The sequence below is a fragment of the Macadamia integrifolia genome, chromosome 8, assembly GCF_013358625.1.
Source record: "Macadamia integrifolia cultivar HAES 741 chromosome 8, SCU_Mint_v3, whole genome shotgun sequence".
NCBI lineage: Eukaryota > Viridiplantae > Streptophyta > Magnoliopsida > Proteales > Proteaceae > Macadamia > Macadamia integrifolia.
Genome location: NC_056564.1, coordinates 5823885 through 5838966, shown reverse-complemented (window position 1 = coordinate 5838966; position 15082 = coordinate 5823885). Strand labels below are relative to the sequence as shown.

The 15082-nt window shown below is 38.3% G+C and overlaps 2 protein-coding genes across 4 annotated transcripts in view; one reads left to right on the top strand and one right to left on the bottom strand.

Moving 5' to 3' along the window:
- The first annotated feature begins 5823 nt into the window (after window positions 1–5823).
- On the top strand, window positions 5824–9383 carry LOC122086649 (probable protein phosphatase 2C 23). Its single transcript, XM_042655606.1, has 4 exons — window positions 5824–7782; window positions 7921–8034; window positions 8600–8864; window positions 8964–9383. Exons 1-4 carry the CDS (start codon window positions 6100–6102, stop codon window positions 9077–9079), a joined length of 2178 nt encoding a protein of 725 aa, XP_042511540.1. The 5' UTR covers window positions 5824–6099; the 3' UTR covers window positions 9080–9383.
- A 5016-nt stretch (window positions 9384–14399) lies between these two features.
- LOC122086650 (pectin acetylesterase 5-like) overlaps window positions 14400–15082 on the bottom strand; it is a 10554-nt gene continuing 9871 nt past the window's right edge. For all 3 annotated transcript variants that reach the window (XM_042655608.1, XM_042655609.1, XM_042655607.1), the window contains one exon: window positions 14400–14850. In XM_042655608.1, coding sequence (XP_042511542.1) covers window positions 14743–14850 — 108 coding nt within the window. In that variant the 3' untranslated portion in view covers window positions 14400–14742. The remainder of the gene's footprint in view (window positions 14851–15082) is intronic.

Genomic DNA, 15082 nt, shown 5'->3' with positions numbered 1-15082 from the left:
TTAATTATGTTATGACAAGAGAAGATACTGATGCGGTGATAATGGGATTGTTGATCAGGTTACGAGCAATTGTTAAGCAAGGAAGGGAGGTGAACAAAGTTTGGACTGATATGATTGTGCTAGAAAACTTATGGATGAAGGATAATCTTTTGAAGTGGCCATGGGTCACTTTTTCTTTCAGAGTCGAACTAGATTATCTACTGACTAAAATTTTTTGTGTACAAAATAGGGATATGACATTAGGGAAGGTTAAGCTATGCTGGACAAATGTCGTTTTGTAAATTTCCTTTAATTTCTTGAAGGTTTTTTTCTTATTCCAAAAAAAAAAGAAAAAAAAAACACTTTTTTTTTTTTTTGGGTAAATGGAGCAGCTTAATAACGGCTAACTAGTCAGGACCCCAGCTATTTATGAAATGTGGAGCATGATTTAATTCAGTTCACAAAAGTTCTGGTTTTAGGGTCCCGTTCCAGGCTCCACCATTCCACTATTAATAAAAGGTATCTCTCTCAAGAGATGGGTTGACTGAAGTTGAGGTTGACTATTAATGTATGATTGGGGAATATGAGAAGAGGAAGACAGCCAAGCTGAGATGACGAGAATGAAGTTTTTTTTTTTTGGTAATGCAAAATCTTATTGAAAAAAAGACCTGTTACAAGCTAAGGCATCAGCTTCGCACTGATTCAACCAAGGAATGGATTGAGGTCATATTGTCCTACATCAGATGGACAGGCTTCTCCTTGCAAGGGTGTCGACAATACTATTGACAACCCTTGGAACATAAGAAAATGAACACCTTATAAGGTTGACACACATGAACCTGATATCCTTAATGATAGGCTGGATTTGAAAAAGAATACAGTTAGAATTGTTTGAAAGGGCAGTAATAACCTTTAGGTTGTCTTATTCCACCCATAGGCGAAAATATCTTAAACCAATTGCTTCCAAAATACCTTCCTTAAATGCTTCAGCTTCTCTGCTAATGATTGACTACATTGGTGTTGGACTCGATGCAGCCAGTAGTGGAGATCCATTGCGATTACGAATGATAAAGCCTAGGCAGGGCAGGTCCCCAAGCAGGGCAAGTCCAACAAACATTATTACTGGACCCATATAATTTGATCGTTGGAGTATTAATTCTCTCTCTCACAGCCCATATTCGGTCTCAAGGTAATTGGGTTAATCCGGCTTTAACCAATATCTTAAACCATGTCGGGATCCCCAAATTTCTGTCAAGCCGGTCTTGGGCTTCAACTGACTGGTTCAAATCAAGCCTACGGGTGTGGACCAACTTTTGACACCCTAGATCCAATTACAAGTTTATAGGTATCAGTAATAGTATATATTGATACCGTATATTAATACGGATGAGCTGTATAGAATCTGTAGATTACCTGTCCATGGCCTTCAGCCACGCTTACTACCACATGGGACTGTCTGCCATCAAAGCAGTCCAAATCAGATAAACCGGGTCTCCATAAGTGATATAGCAACATCTCCCCCCAAGAGCTACAACAAGAGAGGAACAAACAAACAAAATGGATGGAACAAGAACCATGAAAGGTTCCATCTTTTACTTGATAAAAATTGTAAAGAATCAAACCCTACAGCCCTGAAAAAAAGGGGTGAAGATGAGAGGATCAAGCTAGCAATGAAGTTTCTTCTTTTCTCTTTTAAAAATTGGAAGTCAATGCATTAAGAGCATTAACAACTCATAATATCTCCTAATTTAAGGGTTTGAAGACATTTGTGGCCCCCTAAAAGCTAAGGGCTAACATGGGTGGAAGTCATTATATTATTCTATTCTATAAAGGAGACCATATTAGTAGAAGCCTCTTGTGTATGGTTTGTTGGGTCCAAGTATCTTAATTAAGCTAATATATACATCCCTATTTTTATGGGTAAATGGAAAGGGTATGGTTGTGCAAAACCACAAATAAGTTCAGTTCTAAGGTTAATTAAGAGGTAGAGGACGTCAGGAAAGAAGGTAGGTGAGGTGGGCCAAGTGATGGATTGTGGAGATGGTGGCCTGGAGGGGTGTCTCCATTCTCCACTTGCTATATATTAAAATGATGGAAGCTTTGAAATCTCGAATCTCAAATGGGTTTGTTATCATGGAAGTGGGAAGATTAATCTAACCCTCCCTTTGCTTTTTTAATAAAGAACATAGGTAATCGTGGCCTCCTTTTATTTTCCTTTTCAACACCATTTATTTTTATATTTACTATTGTATGGTGATGTCGGACATTGTCTCATCAATTCCCCTTTTTTCTGATTGTTTGATCCAATAACATATACCAAGACTTACCACTCTCTCTCTCTCTCTCTCTCTCTCTCTCTCTCTCTCTCTCTCTCTCTCTCTCTCTATATATATATATATATATATATATATCTTTGGTATCCCAATTAAGAAACCCATGTACTAGTAACCTTAAAACTGTCATGTTTAAGCAATTTCCTTGTTTGCAACTGTCGTTCGTTTCTTTTTAGTCAAGTAATTTATCTACCTAATGGTGGGTCGGTACTCTTCTTATGCAAACGTTTATCGGATAAGTTTGGGACTTTGTGGGTATTTTCATATACTAGTTGTACCATTTTACCTCGATAATTCAAATTGTTAGAGCAAATACTAAGAAATACGAAAATAAATCAAGACATATTGTACAACAAACAGAAACTTAACGAGGTTCACACACCGATGTGGTGTGTTATGTCCTCGGGCGAAGAAGAAGATGTTTCATATGTAGAAGAGAGATTACACCCAAGCAACGACGAAAAAAACTCGCCCTGAAATCCTAGCTTGAAAAAAAATCCTCAAATTACAATGATAATGCTCATCAAGACGATGGTACATTATATATTCCAAGTCATGGGTTGACCCATTGAGTCGCGATCAATCCGGTGGAACCTCTTTGCTTCCATCACAGATTTTAGAAAACTTCTCCTTCAAGTGTCCACCAAAATATGTCGGAGTAGATCAATCTTCAAAACGGGTCAAGAATTTGAGACAAACTTAATACAAGCTTTTAGATTGCCATCGACAGTGAGACCCAAGGGTAGTGCGTAAATAAATGGGATTGAGTGTCAATTAAAATTTTCTTTAGGTTTCCTTTCTCCAATTCTTCTAACTTTCACAGTATTTAAATCGGAATCAAAAGTGATAATTGGTGTAATACCACAGTAGATGGGCCCGCCGCCTGAGAATTAGAGCAAGACCACTCTCCCACTCTCGAGCAGTAAGCGATTGAGCGGGATGAGCTGTCTTGTTTTCTATAAAAGATTAGGAGACAGGTTCTCCCAAGCCTTCCTTGGGGGGATCTCAATTCAATATTGAGAGAGATCTCCTCTTCAGATTTTGAGTAATGTACAAATTCGCGCTGAGAATCTCAAAAACAAAACTTTAACTTGGAATTACTATTCATTTTTTGTAATGTAGTTATTAAAGTGGAAGGGCTCTATTTGCTTTTATGTGTGATATGAATCATTAAACCAAGAGACAAAAGGCATTCGATTTCCACAAAACTGTAGTCATTCGAAAGCTTAAAAGAAGAGCTGCTAGGCCACGAGAGTTGACCTGAAATGGCTGATGAGTCTAAAAGCTGGATTAGGATTAATAACACTTTGAATTCACTTAGAATCTGAAACCATTTTCAAGTTATCCGAATTTTAAAGTGGTAAAAACGAATCACCTTTTCACACTCTTTAACCCGATAGCTTTATGCCTTTGTACGTGGCATCATAGCAACCCTTAACAAACAGGGGTTTTCACAGAAAAAAAAAAAAAAAAAAAAAGAAGAAAAAATTCTCTCCCACAGATACAAAGTTTTGGAGTTCCTCTTTATTCTAAATTAGGGTTTCTATGTCCTAAATCATTCTTCGGAGTTTCGATTGCTTAGTATCTAAAAAATGTTTCATGTCTGGGAGTATAGCGTATGCTAGTATTCCCCTATGAAATAACATATCTACCTCCAATTGGGAGAGAAGAGAAATAGACACTGAAAACATTATCGTAGGCCACACTTCCGGACAAAGAACACTTTCTCTTTAATACTTAAACTCATACATCCTACATACCATAAAATGGGCCCCAAAATTTTTTGGGATGATTAACCACAAGGTCCTTTTTTCATTATTAAATTTCAATTCAATCGGACTTTTCTAACAAAAAAGAATTATAAAAACCCAAAACTATGAGAGAATATACAATCATGATTAACATATTGTAAGTGTTGTATTTTAAGGTTTTAAAACACGCTTTGAAGATTCAAACTGTCTCTTATATGTATGGGTAGTTTAGTGATACACCTCTACTTTGGTAGACACATATCTTAGTAGAGATACACCCCTACATGGTAAACATCCTCTAGAGATGTATCTCTACATTTAGAGAGACATAATCATATCAAGGGGTGTGTATAAGGACATTACTTTGTTGAGTTTTGTGAAAAACCAACTATAGGTTCCTTTGTCAAGTTGTTTGACATTGTGGACTTGTCTCTTGGTCAGGTGAGGTTGTAATTCACTTCCCTAACTTTATTTGTTTTAACAGATTATCTCAATTAAACCAGGTTTAAACTGAATTTTTGAGATCATATATGAATCAAATAAAATTGAAAAAAAACCAACCAATTCAGCTGGTTTAATTTCATTTTAAATAATATAATATTGTATAGAAAACTGAACCAAATCCGAACCGATTGGAGAATCCCTTTGATGTGAGTAGAGATCATTGACTTCTTCTAGTGCCCGCACGCACAGTGCTCGTATATCAAGTACAAGGTGTGATCCTCAAGGTCAATCGGACCTTCCATTCTAGGCGGGCGGGGGCCATATTGGATCTAGGGAATCCCGGATCTACGTTCCCCAGCCCCGTCACAACTTACCTCACCTCACGCCTCACATGTGACATATAATAATTAAAATTAATTTTAAAATAAAATTAAAAATTAAAAAAAAAGTCAACTTAAATGGTCAACACTTAGAGTTTATCCAAATGGCTCTCAGCCGTCGAATGTCCCATTCCCGGTACCAGGAATTGCAGATTGAAGGGCAAAAAAGTCAACCAAGAACAGGGGGTATTCTCGTCAAATCACCATTGGAACGCATAGGCGACAGTGCAACCAACACGCACCACGCATCGCTACAGTTGGGAAAAATCCTTATAACCACTCCACCTTGTGAGCGGCAGCGGCTGGACCAAGTGACCAACTCCTCCACCCCACCCACCCACCCACCCACAGATTTTCCCTAATTTTCAATTAAAATTACAAAACAGGACAAAAATGGCTCAAAAGAAAATAAGTAAACGAGAAAAAGAAAGTCAGCCAAACTCGATAGAGGCGACCATTTTAAAGAAATTTTTATTAATATTTTGAGGTTATGGGCATGTATTATGGGGGGGTTCACAGCGTCACGACTGCCATCATTTACTTACACGTGTCAGTCAACGGTTCCCTGATAATCCGGCTACTTTGATTATCGTACGGTGTCTAATTCTCTCTTTGGGGCACAATCCCCAACTTTTACGGTTCGATTTTGGCCTTTGACTTTTTTGGTTTCTCCCCCACCACCACCACCACCACCAGCAGATGGATTTATTGCATTACTATTTTAATAAAATTACGTTCCATACCCTTCTTGACATTGGAGTTTACTTTTAACTCACTCGATGACCTGGCATAGCTGGGCAAAGCTTCTTTCTCTTCTCCCCGGTTACATCCCTCTTTTAACTTTTTTTAGTCAACGCCTCCACACACAAACGAGAAAAAAAAGGAAATTCAATTAATCCAACAAATAGAGAAAGAGAGAGGGGTAAGAAAATAGAAAAAACTCCTAAAACCCAAAAGTCAACGGCTTTCCTTCACTTCTTCATTTCTTCTCTGACGAGTCTGCATCATATCATCATCAATATCATCCCTCAGTTTTGGTTCTTCTTCTTCTCCTCTTCACAGTCTCACAGAAGCAGAAGAAGAAGGATAAGCAGAGAGGAATCAATCAATCGAAGGAAAATCCCCAAATCAGATATGAAAGATCGGTTCTGAACTAATTCAATTCCAAAGGGCTTTTCGTTGTTCTGTTTCTCCTTTGGATCTTTTTCTCCGATGGGTAACGGTTTCGGGAAGCTCAGCGTCTGTTTCTCCGGCGATGGAGGAGCACCGAGGAGGAATGATTTGGCTGTATTGATATCGGAGCCTCTGGATGAAGGGCTTGGCCACTCTTTCTGCTATGTTCGTCCTGATTCCATCGGCTTCTCTTCTTCTAAGGTTCATTCCGAGGAGACCGCTACCTTTCGCTCTATCTCCGGTGCCTCTGTAAGTGCCAATACCTCAACCCCTCTGTCCACTGCTTTTGTCGATCTCTACTCCTGTAACAGTCTCGATCGTGCTTCCGCTTTTGAGAGCTCCACTTCCTTTGCTTCCATTCCTTTACAACCAGTACCTCGCTCTATGTTCAGTTCTGGTCCCTTGTCCGGTAGTTGTACCTTCTCAGGCCCCCTCGATAGGGGAGTCATGTCTGGACCAATTGAAAGGGGATTCCTTTCTGGGCCTCTTGAGCGCAGTTCTATCTTCTCTGGTCCTTTGGACAAGGGCCCTGATCAGTTTCAGAGGAGTCTCTCCCAAGGGGGTTACACATTGAGACCCCGATCCAAGAAGGCTTCTTTCATTAGGGTTCTTCGCAGGGCCATCGCCAAGACCTTAACTCGTGGTAGCCACAGTTCTATCGGTGCGCCGGGAGTTAAAAGGGTTGCTTCCGTCAAGGAATCCGATTGGGTTGCTGGCTCCGACAAGAACGGCGAGAATCTGACCATTAGCAGCACCAATCTGAGCAGTGAAACCAGCTTGGAAGATGACGATTCTTTGGAGGGCCAAAATCTTCAATGGGCTCAAGGGAAGGCCGGAGAAGATCGAGTTCATGTCGTCATATCGGAAGAGCATGGTTGGGTTTTCGTCGGGATTTATGATGGATTTAATGGTCCTGATGCCCCCGATTATCTTCTTGCTAATCTCTACACTGCTGTACATAAGGAGCTCAAGGGCTTATTATGGGATGACAAGAACGAGTCTTCCGGTACTCCGGTCGCGGAATCTTGTTTGGAGAAGGAGAAGGTGAAGGAGGACGTTTCGATTCATACTGAAAGGTCTGATCACATTAGAACTGAGAATCCAAATTTTGTTGATGATGGTTTTTCTCGGTGTGTCCAGCCTGAGACTAGTCCCTCCGGAGGTGGAGATGTTAACTCCAACTCGAATTCGAATTTAAAGAGGAGAGGCAGGAGGAACTCGAGGAACAGGTTTAGAGGTGCTGCGAAGAAATGGGAGGAGAGTCAAAGGAGGTGGAAATGCGAATGGGACAGGGAGAGATTGGAACTGGACCTCAGATTAAAGGGGCAGTTGAGTGACTCTGTTTCCGGATCTAATAATATTACTCACTCCGATGTCTTGAAAGCTCTTGCTCAGGCTTTGAGAAAAACAGAGGAAGCCTATTTAGAGGCTGCAGACAAGATGGTTATGGTAAATCCTGAATTAGCTCTGATGGGGTCATGTGTTCTGGTCATGTTGATGAAAGGGGAAGATGTCTACTTGATGAATGTGGGTGACAGTCGAGCAGTCTTAGCTCAGAAAGCAGAGCCCGACCTGTGGATTGGTAAGGGTCCTCAAGACTTGGAACGGATCAATGAGGAAACTTTGCATGATCTTGAATCATTTGATGGTGATCAGCCATACAAGTTACCCGGTTTAGCCGCTGTTCAGCTAACTCTAGATCATTCCACTTGTGTGGAAGAGGTAAAACCATTCAGCACATCCTTTATGTGTTTGGCAATCCTTGGCTAATCTAACATCCTTCCCATATATGATTTGTGTATGTTTGTGGTTTCCTTTGGGTTAAGCAATTCCATGACTTAAATGAACTCTGCATTTCAGGAAGTCAAGAGAATAAAGAATGAACATCCAGATGACGCTTCTGCTCTCTTGAACGACAGAGTAAAAGGCTCTTTGAAGGTCACCAGAGCTTTTGGTGCTGGCTTTCTCAAACAGGTACAGTTACTACTGTTTAGCATCACCATGAATGATCTAATCTTGCTAGACCACACCACTTGATTCTGTTCTGATATCTTTCTTTGTTTTTTCAACATCTTATACAATCTTCTTTGTGATAAAGTACAAAAACACTCCATATAAAAAACACTAAAGCTAGTAGATGATGAGCATAGGAAGTGGGAAGAAGCTGCTTTTAGACCTCCTCTACATGCGGCACAATGAGAAGTTGGAGTTGTCCCCTCAGTTATTCCCACTTTAGAAAACTTCAGGGCCATAAAAAAGACTATGATTCATTGAATAGAATCTGATTGATCTTTTGCTTTATAAGAATGAAACCATCAAACTGTGGGTATCTTAAACTCTAAGATGTATGACATGTTAGCAATGGTTGTTGAACATTATCCTGTTGCCTCTGCATTTGGTATTCATTTACAGATATGATAGGGAACACTCGATAAATCATGTTTCTAAGGAACTTAAAAGGTTCATTTCTTTCATACACCAAGTTTGATTAGATTGAGGTTTGCCATTTTTGACACATTACATCCTTTGGTTTTTGCAGCCAAAATGGAACAATGCACTCTTGGAGATGTTCAGAATAGATTATGTAGGAACTTCCCCATACATCACCTGTTCCCCATCTCTCCACCATCATAGGCTGGGGTCTAAAGACAGATTTTTGGTATTGTCGTCGGATGGGCTCTACCAATATTTCACCAATGAAGAGGCAGTCGCACAAGTTGAACTCTTCATTTCTTTTTCACCAGAGGGGGATCCAGCACAACACCTTGTTGAGGAGGTCCTGTTTCGGGCGGCAAAGAAAGCTGGTGAGTCCGGAATTAGAACCCAGAAGGAAGAAGGTAGATGTAGATCTTAAATCACTGAAACTATGTTCTAACTTAGAGATTGCTTTTGGTTTATCACAGGTATGGACTTCCATGAGTTACTTGAAATACCACAAGGGGATCGTCGCCGATATCACGACGACGTCTCTGTCATTGTTATCTCTTTGGATGGAAGCTCATGGAGTTCAAGTGTGTAAATAGAGAAGTCCACAAAACAGAAAATAGAGTCATTCACAGAAAACCCAAGGCCCCCTTTTTTTCATCCTTTTGTTCCTTTTGTTTACCATTGCCCTTTTTCCCAAGCTACCTTTGTAACATACCAATTAAAACTCCGGGGAGAGACAGAGTCTTAGTTGTGTAAAGATGTAAGAGCTGCTTCTTGATTTTAAACAGTAGTAGAAAATTGTAACTTTCCAATAAATGGTACTCCTCAGAAGAGTTCCATTATGAAAATTAATTACTAATAGAGTGACCCATTGGTCCCAGTGCCTCTTTCTTCTATTTGCCTTCTGGGCTTTCTCTATTTTTCTGTCCTAATCAGTAATACGAAACAAGCTAGCTCCCTTGGGATCTAATTTCTATGCATTGACTCTGCATTTAAAAGCTGGAAGCAAGGAACACTAAGCTGTTGGTTCTGTAATTTGACATAAATTGGGACAATGGAAATGAGATAATATGGTCTATTGACCATAGGCTAACCTTGATCCTGATTCTTGCCAATTCAAATCGGATGATCGAGGAGGGGTTTCTAGGCTTCAGGCTGGTTCTGGCCGATTCCACTTACTTGAACCTTGTACCATAGCATCCCCCCCCGAGTTGGTGAACCCAGTAGGGACCAACTTAGCATTGACTCCAGTAACTATACCTACTTGTGAAATAACATTATCAGATCAGTACTCAAATTGTGGTTATCTTCCATGGATACTCAGAAATCGGAACTTAAATCCAATTAAGTACAAAAGTAATGTTCCAAGAATAGAATCAGACTTGTATTCTATTTTCAAGTGTCACTCAATTTAATTCCTATATTCCATATTATCTTTCTCCAACTGCTTCATATTCCTCTAGTAAATTCAAATTGAAAAGTAATAGATAATTTGATCTTGAAGAGAAAGGAAAATCTCTCGAGTCAAAAGATAGCGATTGTTCATAATCCAACACTTTTCCTTCTTTTCCTTCTTTTCCAGTCATGATTTGGATAAACATATCAAAAACCATGGTTTGAAAGCTAAAAATTTCTGAATCTAGTGAGTCAACCCAGTGATATTCCATCCTGGGCTCAACCCATAACCAATCTGGTTTTAGTAATTCAGTTTCTTATCTAATGACAGAGAAGCTTTGACTTAGATATGCATGAATATGTCCATAATATCTAACTCTGTTCATCCTTGTCGATCCCTTGAATGATATTTTGGTTTCCATCTGAGTCTCGTGACTTTGAAGTGGAGACAAATCTCAGGGGCTTTTAAAAAACGTTGAATACCCAAAACAATAAATAAAGAAAGAAAAATATTCCACCACGTTCTCACCCAGATGTAGACAGGAGTGGTTTTTTATTATTATTATTTTTTGTTAGAAATAATATATTAGATTAATTTATGATAAAGGGTTGTCCGAATAAACGGCATAGAATAACGCACCAATGAGATGGAAGAAATAATTTTATATATAAGAGGCAACAAGGTCATTTCATATGGGGAAAGGTTCTTGATGCCTTTCATAATATTCATAATTTGCACAAGCTATATTTGCGAAAAGCTCGGGACCTTAGAGAGGTAGAGTCCACCTACACAAATTTTCAGCTCCATCTAAACTGCTGTTATCTATTGACATCAGATCAGTTTACAGAAAATAATGAAAAAAATATATTTAAAAAAAAATATAGGAATCTTGAGGGAAAAATCTTTTGATTCTATCCGATAAGAACGATATGTATCAGTATATGTGCGGTGATCGATAACGACATCGATACTATGAACTAAATTAATTGCGATGCAACGGTTATTAGAAGGCATGCTATTTTACTTCCGGATGAGGGCATGCCGGACCCACCACAGCAAGAAAATAAATAAATAAATATATAAATAATTAAAAATAAATGTTAATAGACCCTAGGGTCAACCATCTAGAAAACTCCCAACTTGGATTGGTTCTCATGAAATAATAAGTTACTTAAAATAGAGAAAGAAATAGAAGATAACATGAGTACCAATCTAATTTGGGGGATCCGCTAGATATTGACCCTGAGGTCCTGTAAGCATTGCTCATAAACAAATATAGCGTTGTTTGTGACTTGTTTTTATTGGCTTCTATGTGGGTTTGCAACTTATAAATTAGTCCTTTTAAACCTTTAAAATAAAAAAGAAAGGGAGAGAATTTCTTCCCTTTCTTTGAAGGTAGTATAGTCCTTGCACTAGTGCGGGAATAAATGGGAATAAATGTAAAAGTATCATTTGAGGAGGATCTATTCTCATAGGGTGGGGCGATCATTTCGCTCCCTCCCTGTGTTCCGGTGTAGAGGTCATACTGTATTTTAGGTTTCTTTTTTCACCAAAAAAAAACACACATACACACACACACACACACACACAACAGGTGATATGAATCTGGTCTGGATGTTGAATTGTCATTATCAATTCTTGAGCCTCCTCATCGGTATCTATTAGTGTGATCACTTGAAAACCATTTACACAGTTCATTAATTGATATACACTTCAGTGATCAAGAGATACATTTGAGAATTCCAATTCAATTTTCACACTTAAGCATGATGACTTGATCTTGATGTCAATTACTTCCAGATCAAGTCACGAGCTTCCCATAACTTCTAGGCCCTATGCAGATGTACCATCCAGTCAATAAAGGACCATTTGGATACATCAGTATAGATTCTCATCATGCAATTGGAAAAGGATCGAGTTTTTGTCAGGTCACGGTGAACGGATTCACTATGGTTCATCATGACCCCAGAATACAGGGGGAGAGGGGGTCACATCTGGACTGTTTCATCGCTCAACCACCAATGCAGAAAAACTGTCTTTTGAAAAATGTTAAACATGAGGCATTTTTAAGGGTTAAAACATGAGACACTTACATTATAAGCATGTTTCTAAGTATCGATATCATACCGGCAGCTTGGTTCAATACATCCATATAATTGGAACTCAATACTTATGCCATATCAATATGGATCGAATGAGGTATAAAGCATTTCTTTTCCCATAATACTCATTGTTCCTCTCTGTTTCTATTACGTACCTAACAACTTCCTTATTGTATTTGAATGTAGGTAGGAGTCATTGCCACGGTGGAGTGTTAAGTAGTTCATAGAAGTTGGTAAGTTAGTAGAAGTTAGACATAAGTATGGAAGTGGAAGTAGTGGAGCGTAGATGGAGTGTATGATGTAAGCATCGTTTGTAACAACTTGTTTATCCTATTTAATAGGAACTAATATGGAATGAAAAAACAAATGAATAAATTGTCCTAAATTATCTCTCTGGATTTATCTTGAGAAGAGGCAACTACCTCCCAATTAGCCAAACGTCCGGCTTCGTCCGTAAAGCAAGAGACAGACACCGCCTAATTAGTCAAAACCCTACATTATCTCTCCTATTTTCTCTCCCTCTCTCTACCGTGCACATATCAGTTTCATAATAGGAGTTAGACACAATCATGGAAACCACATTCAAAATATGTTGGTGTGTTACATCTTGATCCCCTGATCTGATGGTTTGGAGCTAATGAAGACACAGGAGTTCAACCAAGGGTCACAGAAATTCTCTCCTCACCATGGACAATGGGTGAAGAAGAGCTTATTCCGAAAGACAGAAAACTCATATTCAAATTGGGGTCTGCGGAAGAGCATTTATGAAATTTTCTACCCAATAGGAAGTGATTGTACCAGATTCTGCAACAAGGCCCACAACGATCTGTGGGCAAAGCAGAATAGTTGAATGTGAAAAACAAAGGGTTGGTAGGAGCAGCACACCAATTTAACATTATGTCCAAACTGACATCTTCCCATTTGAAACCCAGTTGGTCATAAAATTCGGCTTGTTCGGCTCATAAGCCTATACCATCATTTTCTATCTACCCATAAAATTTGATCCGAAGTCAAAGAGTGAAACGGTTTGTATTGAACCTCTTTATATGGAACGATTTGTATTGGTTGGACAGGAATGGTATCAACCTTGAATGATCCCAATCCTGATCTTTCCAATCCAATTCCACATATAAGATTCAAAGGTAAAATCATAACAAAAATGGTTTAAAAAAAAATAAAAAAAAAAATGATAGATCTGTCCAATAACCTGTGACCGTTCTCGTGATCAGCCCATGACCATTTTCAGGCAGGTTTTAACAGTAAGCAAACATCTTCAATGATCTTACAACTCATCTATTGTATGCCCTACATTCATTCTCAGCCTGTGGAAATTTTAGGTTCCCTTCTCTTCCCAAAACATCCCAAAAATAAGTGTTTCCTTTTCAGGAAAAAGGTTAACCACACCAGAGGCAGCATGGGAACAGGTTTACCAATAGAGGGCAGGGGAGAAAGAATGTCGTATAGAAGAGAGTGTAAGAGAGACTCCCATGAAAACATTGTGGGAAATTCTGGGAATACTTTTCCTTTTCTTTTTTGGGAGTGTTCTCTGAGTAGGGAAGTGGGGAGCCAGCCAATTAGGAAGAGAAAGAGAGAGTCTCCAGTCAACTTCCACTATAAGGTATGTGCTGTTAATCAATCATTTATGGAGAATATATTAATGCTCCCATAAGGTGTTGACTAAAAATATAAACTGGATGATTTAGGCCTCTTTGGTATCATTTTTGGTTTTTATTTTTGTTTCCAAAAATGGTTTTGATTACATTTGGTGTCATTCATGGACCTTATTTCTATTTTAAAAAAATTGATAAAACACAAAAATAAAAAAGAAATCAAGAGTCATTTATGTGTTTTGACCAAAATTGATTTTTAGTAATTTTTGCTCTGAATTTTAATGAACATGTGCTTAAAATTCTAATATGAAAGGGTCAAGTAGCCATTTGCTTTGAAATTAGAATCCAAGCCCCTTGCCCCCTCTTCCTCCCTCCAAAGTGGAGAAAGAGGGTTAGAAGGAAGATGGATGAAGGAAATCTCTTCACCCATTTCTTTATAAAATCATTTTACACTTAGAGATACCAAACTATTTCTTAAAATATATATATATATATATATCTATAAATATATATCATTTTTATCAAATAGTAACTAAACCATTTTTATATTTTGGTAAAAAATGGTTTTCATTAATGATTTTTGTTAAATAAGTAAAAATCAAAAAGAAAAATGATACCAAAGAGAGACTAATAGTTCCATGAGCTTAAAATACATTCTTGAGCCAGAAACGATTCCGAAAAAGAAAAATAAAAAATAAAAAGCCAAATAGAAGCAATATTTTAATTTCTTTTAGGTGAAAACAGACTTGCTGCAACTGTAAAGATTTTCCGGCATTTCTTTTATACAAAAGAAACTATCAAAAAGAACAGAGAATTGGGACCATATCATAGACTTTCTTTAAATCTAACAACCTTCAGAAACTAGCAAGGTTCAATAAAGTAAAAGAAAAGTCAGTCACATATCTGATGAACCTAAGAAATGCAAAATGGGAAACAAATACACAACAATTAGAAGACAAGAACACGAAATCAGACTACGAAGTGACAGGCAGACAGAGACCATGATGCACAAACCAGCCATCTACACAAATTTCTCATCATCATAGTAGTGCGAAGTCATTAGTAAGACTTTCTCTGCCTTCATTTTCCATACCATGGATATCTAGCAATAAGATTCCCGGCCAGGGAAATATTGGATCAATTGGCCTCAACCAAGAATGATATTGAAACAAGTGGGATTGCATGGATATGCACAATCAATTTCCGTGACTACTCTCCGGTTGAAGTACCAATCACCAACAGACTCTGCAATTGTCTGTTTGTAAGCATAACAGAAACACAAAGAATTTAGCTTCCCAGAATTTATACTCTTTGGATTAGAATTTATATGTTGATCTTTCAATAGGAACGTTAAGAAACTCATCAAACATGCAAGAGAAGAAAATACCAAATCAATAATTTTTTGTTCAAATACAAGAAACCAACACATCATTCTGACAGTCAATAGCATTCTGATGTCATAAAAATTGAAATTTCCACCCACCCCC

What these genes read in the sequence shown, in the direction of transcription:
- LOC122086649 (XM_042655606.1), top strand. Translation starts at nt 6,100, where the DNA reads ATGGGTAACGGTTTCGGGAAGCTCAGCGTCTGTTTCTCCGGCGATGGA. An exon ending in GTGCTGGCTTTCTCAAACAG is followed by an intron (nt 8,035 to 8,599) that starts GTACAGTTACTA and finishes TGGTTTTTGCAG; the next exon opens with CCAAAATGGAACAATGCACT. An exon ending in TCGGGCGGCAAAGAAAGCTG is followed by an intron (nt 8,865 to 8,963) that starts GTGAGTCCGGAA and finishes GGTTTATCACAG; the next exon opens with GTATGGACTTCCATGAGTTA.